Raw genomic sequence first — 6,955 nt, 5'->3', positions numbered from 1 at the left:
GGCTGTGGGCTCCCGCGTTCCTGGGCCGGCCCATCTTGGCCTGCCCTTCAGCGAGCGGCCCTAGGTCTCGCTGAAGGCGAGATATAGGGGCGCTCTAAAAAAAAGGGCAAAACATTGTCCAAATTTGCCAAGGCAACCCACTGGGCCAAAGCCTGCAGCAGATATTTCAAGGTCAGCGAGAGCGCTGCAATTGATATCCCGCCAGATTCCCCAAACCCCAACCTACCTTTCCCGCCACAGCCATTCCCTCTCGCCTCCTCCCCCCTCTCCCATGGCGGCGCCGTCGGTAGCCATGCGCAAGAAGCTGCAGCGCAAATTCCGGCTGCGTGGCTTCACCCTCAAAGTTGACGCCCTCGAGGAGGCGGCCGCCTTCCTCGCCCGCTTCCCCGACGCAGAGGACGAGGCCCTCGACCTCCTCCTCGACGAGCTCGACAAAGAGCCGCGTAAGTACTCGCTTCGCCCCAGGATTTCAGGCCATCTGCCTCCTATCCTCATTCCGAGGCTTCGATCCATGGTTGGTTCTCACCCTGCGCGCGTCTCTTTGTGCTCTGCGGGTGCTCGCAGTGAAGTCGTCGATACTGGACCGGGACGCGGTCCGTCGCGTGGTGTCCCTACTGGTCGAGGCGGAGGAGGCGGTCGACGCGGCATCGCCTTCCGCCACCAGCGTCCAGGCGGCGCTGCGGGTGGTGGACTCGTTCGTCGTGCCGCGGTTCCACTACGACCCAATCAAGAAAGTGTTCTACGAGTATGTAAATGCTGCCGCTTCCTTTTAGATCTGGGAAATTGGGTGTCGGGATTTATGAATTTGCCCTGTGTCTTAAGTCTTGGGTGTTGGTAGTTGAATATTGTGATAACGGATGTCTATTACCTGCTTGATTCGTCTAAATATTAAATGAACTTCCACGAGAAATTGGTAATTTGCAGAATGGATGCAGGACATAGCTTTGATATTTTTTTGGGGGGAAAGAGGGGAAGAACCTCGGCCTCTGCATCTAGTGATGCACACGGCCAATAACGTCGAACAAATCAGCTTAGAAAGAGGAAAAAGTAAAAAAAAAAAAGTTAAGACTGTCCACATAGGACAAGCCTTGCCACAACATCCCCAAATCATATCACAAAACCTACGATGACATATTAGCAGGCAATGGATGCACGCTCCAAGACGCAGCCTTCAAGAAGGAATAGCCGATGTTGGCTGGTCTAACCAGATGTCAAACCAAGGGCTTGGCGGCCGGCTGCGCGTTGCCCTTCCCAACGACAGCCGGCGTGGACTTCTTTGCCTCGGCCTTCAGTGCCACAGAGACCGCAATGGACGGGGCAGCGCTGGGCGGCGACGGCTGCCGGGTTAGATGGAAGCGCCGCCGATCCGATTCTTATAGTTGATGGAGCTTAGTGTTTTTCTTTTCTTATAGTTGGTCAATTTGTTAGCTCAGCCCTGAGGGATTGCGGATTGAATTGGTCTTTAAATCAATTTGTTTCTTTCTAGTTGATGGCATCTGATTCAGTATGACACATTGATTGCTCTTTGATGCTAAACTAGAAAACACGACTTTCTAAAACAGGCTGTGTGTATGTTTGTTGATGCTATTTCCGATTACACTGTGCATATAGGCATACTGGAAGATTAGCCCTCCATGGAGAAGCTGGAGATAAAGCCGCCCTTTACAGGGATAGATATCAAGTGCTGCTTCAGAGGCTCGCTCGTGATAAATATTTCTCCAAGCCAGCTTTTGAGTCTGTTATGACTGAAAATGAAAGTTGTGAGGTATTTCTCTTAATTGTGTTGTGTTCTACTTCTACTACTATTGATTGATTTCTGTGATCCCAGTCCAATGTAGTCCAATACTTGGTGCTTTCCCCCCAAAACCTTCGTGCAGCCTCTTTTGTTCCCCAATTTGTTTAATCATTGTATATGAAATGACGTACAGTTTCCCCCCTTCATGTAGATTACTTCCATACAGTCCTTAGTTGGGTGTAATGGGCGGAGATGGATCATGGGGGTCATATCGCAGTTGGAGGAACGCCAGTTCTACTTGGAGGATCTTACTGGAGCAGTGCCAATTGACTTGGCGAATGCAATATCCTTAGAACCATTGCCATGTTACCTTCATGCATATATATAAAAATAGAGATGCATGTCTGTGCTGTGCTAAATGAAAACAATTGAGTTCCTTTGGTCATTGAAAGGCTACGAAAAAACCCTCTCATTTTAGAAGGGATAGTATAGAATACTGATCATATTGGCGTCAGTAATCCATATTTCGTACAAATATTTTGTTTTAGCCATATGGATTTATGTTTATTCAATAAGTGCATCGCTTTCCTTACATAAAACACAAAATCACTTCAGGTTTCTTTGTTGAAAACACAGTGATTGTAGCAGAAGGAGAATTACTTTCAAGTGGCATTTTCCAGGTCTGTTGTCCACCATAAAATCTACAGTGTTTTCCTGTATTATTGTCTTGATAGTGGTTATGTTCCAATCATTTGCAGGTCAATACCTGTGGGTTTCCTCCCTTAGAGGACAGAGCAACATCACTTTCACTGCTTATGGGTCTTGATTTCTTTGGTGGAGGTGTCATACCAACTGAAGAAGCAGTAAGTTCAGGAATTGTGTTATACATGTCACTAATAGGTCTCGTAGAAAACATCTTTACTGATGGGTTTTGCTATGTTTGCACTAAACAGCTAAGATTGTCATCACTAGAAAATAAGGCTGTGAATGACATGTTTGTCATTCTTTCAGATGTTTGGCTCGACAGTTATGAGGTATTTAGTTTGGTATTAATTCTTGTTTTATATAACTATATTGTTTAGCATACTCTCAGGATGTTTGTATGTGTTATCTCGTGGAGTAGACTATGGAGAAGTTGGGTGTTGTTCTTGATGGCTATGAAAGTGTGGAAGTAGTTCCTTCTCTCTTTGTTCTAATGGGAAATTTCTGCTCCCGGCCCTGCAATCTGGCATTCAATTCGTTTGAAGAACTCAGGTCTGACTTGTTTCATGAAATATAATCTACAGTTTTATAGCGTGTTTGCTTTCCCAATCGAAGACAAAGTCTAAGTTATGTAACTTTATGTAGATTGCAGTTTGGAAAGCTTGGTGAGATGATCGCATCTCGAACTAGGTTAAAGGAACATAGTCGTTTTTTATTCATTCCTGGTCCTGATGATGCAGGTATTCTAAAACTCAATGACATGCTTTTACCTGACAACTACTATTATCCGCATGTTTGGTTTGCTGCAATATCCATTTTCATTTTATTCACTAATGGATTAAACCTGGCCTATTTCTTTTATATGTCCAATTATCATTTATTTATTCTCCATGCTATTTAACCAACGAAAAATTTCTGCAATAGGATTGGGAATGAGCTTGTTGATAATAAATACTGTCAGTCTAGTTCTCCCTATAGCTGGAATGTGATGTTTTCTGTTTTTTCCTAAGCTTGGCATGTTGTTTTTTCTTACATAGTAACACATTTGTAGGACCTTCTAAAGCTCTCCCAAGGTGTGCGCTCCCAAAGTATCTAATTGAGGAACTTCAGAAGCACATCCCAAATGCTATATTTGTAAGCAACCCCTGCAGGTTTGTCACAAAGCATTGCCTTGTATCATTCTCCATGTTCCATATGTTAACCATCTGTTTATGTCGCTATAAGCGACCACACAAATACAGGGATATCTTTTTGTGCATCAATTATGAAAATCTGATGTGTGTAGCTAAAAAATATCAATAAAACCTTCACAGGATTAGGTGATGCCACTCTCCTTTCATGTTGTATATTATGCTACATGTTATTCTCTGATTCCAAATGTAAATCCTTTTGGACACTGATACAGACATACAGTCTCCATGGTGACCTTTGACCAACCACCATCAATTTCTATTAATGTTAGTTGCTTCATATAAAAATAATGACACATTGTGAAATTATATTTCATGATGGTTCTAGTAATACCAATTTAATGTCGTCAAAATTTGTAACTATTTGGATAGTGATGGTCAAACCCAAAAATGTTTGACTACCACAGATTCTTAAACGACTCACATTTGTAATCAGAGGGAGTACCAACCAGTTGTTCTCAGTGTGACTCTGGTCCAGTTTAAGCATAAATCTCTTATTTGGACTTGTCATCAGTGTACCGTAGTTATTTTGATGATTAATACAGAGCTATCATCTTCATTTTTGTGAGATATCTCTACACAATTGCAACAGGTAGATGAAGAGGCTTAATAACAATACTATACTGGTCTACCAATATCCATACTGTGAAACTGTGTTCTTAGCTGGCATCTATTATCATAATACTTGTTGCATGCAGTACTATCTTCATTTGGTTTACTTTTCCAAACTTGCCGGATTTTTCATCTCAGTGCTATCCATTGAGGCACAGGCATTTCAGTTAGTCTTGAAAGGCTTCATGCACTCATTGCCAACTGAGACTACTGTATAATGATATATTTGCAGTGAATGTATACTACAAACTATGGCATTCATCCATATTGACATTTCATGATCAAGACAATATTGAACTTTGTGGACTTGCCATTTATCATCTGTTCTAACTCCAATAAGAGCTTGATTTCCCCAGGGTTAAGTTTTATACACAAGAAATAGTGTTTTTCCGGCAAGATCTCCTTTACAGGATGCGGCGGTCATGCTTGATTCCACCAACAACGGAAGAAACAAGTGACCCATTTGAACATGCAAGTTGAATAAATTTATTTATTATCTCAGTGAGAATATATGATGTTGACTGTTCAGAAATTAACCAATCATTTTTCTTTCAGCTAGTAGCAACTATCACCCATCAGAGTCATCTGTGTCCATTGCCTCTTACAGTGCAACCTATTATATGGAACTACGATCATTGCCTACGGCTATATCCAACTCCTGACATGGTATTGCCATTTAGCACAAGCCTGTTCGCACCTTGAAATGTTTTCTTACTGTAGCTTCCATGAATATGCTTCTGTGCTAATTTATGTGTTGAACATGCATAAAACAGAAGTATACCTTCTGTTGTATAAATATCATCAATCCACACCTTGAAATGTTTCCTGACTCTAGCTTCCATGAATATGTCTGCTAATATACTTGTTGAACATGCACAAAATATAAGTACACTTTCTGCTTTATAACTATCGTCAGTCCACACTGCTACCAATAAAAGTTTGAAAGTTCTTATGATAATACTTCCATGTTTCAATCTTCAGATAGTATTGGCTGACAAGAGTGAGCAGAAGGCCTTCAAATATACAGGAATCACTTGCTTCAATCCTGGTTCTTTTGCGAACGACAGCACTTTTGCAGCATACCGTCCTTGCACTAAGGAGGTTGAGCTTTCTGCATTAGAAAGCTAATATTGAAGGTGGGACAAACTGAAGCTGTAATCAGTAACAAACCGAACCTTCGATGAGCTGCCTATCACTCCTGTACATCAGCCATCAGGACTGGTGTTTATGACTTTAGCCATATAAACTAATGAGCCCGTTTCATGGAAGTGAATTCGCAAGCATGACAAAGCAACGACATCCATGGAATTGGTGCTGTTTCTCTCAAGCGAATCTGATGCTGACATCTCAACTTTGTATCACACATTTATAGCTTCAGATAGTTGTGGACCGTAGTGTTTGTTACTTGTTAGGGTGTTTTCCCCACCTGGCCATCTGTCCTCTGTGCAGTGTTTGTGTAACATGATCTCAGGATGCTTTCCCTAAAGTCACAGAATGGTGCTCAGTCCTGTAATATGTACTGTTTATGTTTGCCATTGTTGTAAACCATGCTAACAAAGCTGTGATTTTTAGTCCAGACCTATTGCTTTCTAAAAGATTGGATTTTCCAGTTTTGTAAAATTTAGTCCGATCAGTTGTATCAAATGCACAGGAAATTGGTTTCACTTGCTGGTAGGCACTACATAATTCTGCCCACTCTGCACAAACCCTTACTTAGGGCCTGTTCGGATTCCCTCCCCTCCACAACTCCGCTCCCGGAGCTGGAGGAGCGGCAGTTCAAAATCGTGGAGTGGGGAAGGAGGGGAATTCCGGAAGGAGGTGCTCCACAGATTCTCTAATTTCATGGATCGGGAGGATTACCGAACACCCCTTTAGTACCACAAATCTTTACTTGTTGGCCTCCTGATCAAATTATGTGTGATATGCATCATGTGTTGATCGACACAAATCTGCACTTACCTAGTGGCAAGTCCAGTTAACTATCTCAAAACCAACCATCGACACATGCACTTGTTGGCTTCCTTTCGAAATTATGTACACGTTGAGAGCTTAAAGGGTTGAAAGAAGCATCTTCTTTTACCTTTTCGATTGTGTGTGTTGCGCTGAATTCCATTCTTGTGAGCACAAGGTTACCTGTCCATTTCTAGTTTTTGGAGCACAACAATCTGGAGTTAATTGCATAGCACAACCTCATTCCAGCTATCTACCATCGCCCGTGTCCTCCCAATCCTAGCTGCCATCGAAGGCCTTCTCCATGCTGTCGCCTTGGTCCTCCTCTCTTCCATTCGACGGCCTCGCGGTGGCAAGAGGGGTAGGGAGCCACCCCTTTCGTTCTTCTTAGTTCTTGTAGGTTCTTAGTTCCCTTAGGTTTTCATTTTCTGATGTCCTCGACGAGTTGGCAGCGGCGATGGCGTGTGGAATAAGGTCTTTGCAGCCTCTCCCTACCTAGACGACGTCCGATTCGGCGTCGACAAAGGGCCTCTGAGAGTAGATGTTGCCAGATTTGTTGGCTCACTTAATATTTGGGTAGTTGGTGTGTCAATCAAGGGAAGCAGTTGGCTAGATCTTGGTGTGGCGACTTCGACCTCTTCTTTCAAGTTGTTCTGTAGCATGGTCTGGTTTGTTCAACCCTCTAGACTGGTGGTGAAGGGTGGCAAGCCTGCGTTGCGTGGGGTGATGCCCCAATTAATATTCTTTGAACGGTTATTAGATCTCG

The 6,955-nt window shown here is 42.9% G+C and overlaps 1 protein-coding gene across 1 annotated transcript; it reads left to right on the top strand.

Moving 5' to 3' along the window:
- The first annotated feature begins 202 nt into the window (after nt 1-202).
- Nucleotides 203-5,834, top strand: DPB2 (DNA polymerase epsilon subunit B2). The gene is made up of 13 exons (XM_087546485.1): nt 203-443; nt 565-745; nt 1,612-1,765; nt 1,947-2,079; nt 2,339-2,415; nt 2,494-2,598; nt 2,689-2,769; nt 2,859-2,989; nt 3,083-3,177; nt 3,489-3,588; nt 4,596-4,710; nt 4,795-4,905; nt 5,221-5,834. The coding sequence occupies exons 1-13, from the start codon at nt 272-274 to the stop codon at nt 5,365-5,367; spliced, it is 1,602 nt and encodes a 533-aa protein (XP_087402611.1). The 5' UTR covers nt 203-271; the 3' UTR covers nt 5,368-5,834.
- The last annotated feature ends 1,121 nt before the right edge of the window (nt 5,835-6,955 follow it).

The sequence above is a fragment of the Triticum urartu genome, chromosome 3A, assembly GCF_056163025.1.
Source record: "Triticum urartu cultivar PI428250 chromosome 3A, HENAU_Tu73, whole genome shotgun sequence".
NCBI classification, from domain to species: domain Eukaryota; kingdom Viridiplantae; phylum Streptophyta; class Magnoliopsida; order Poales; family Poaceae; genus Triticum; species Triticum urartu.
This window is presented reverse-complemented; position numbering and strand designations above follow the sequence as displayed.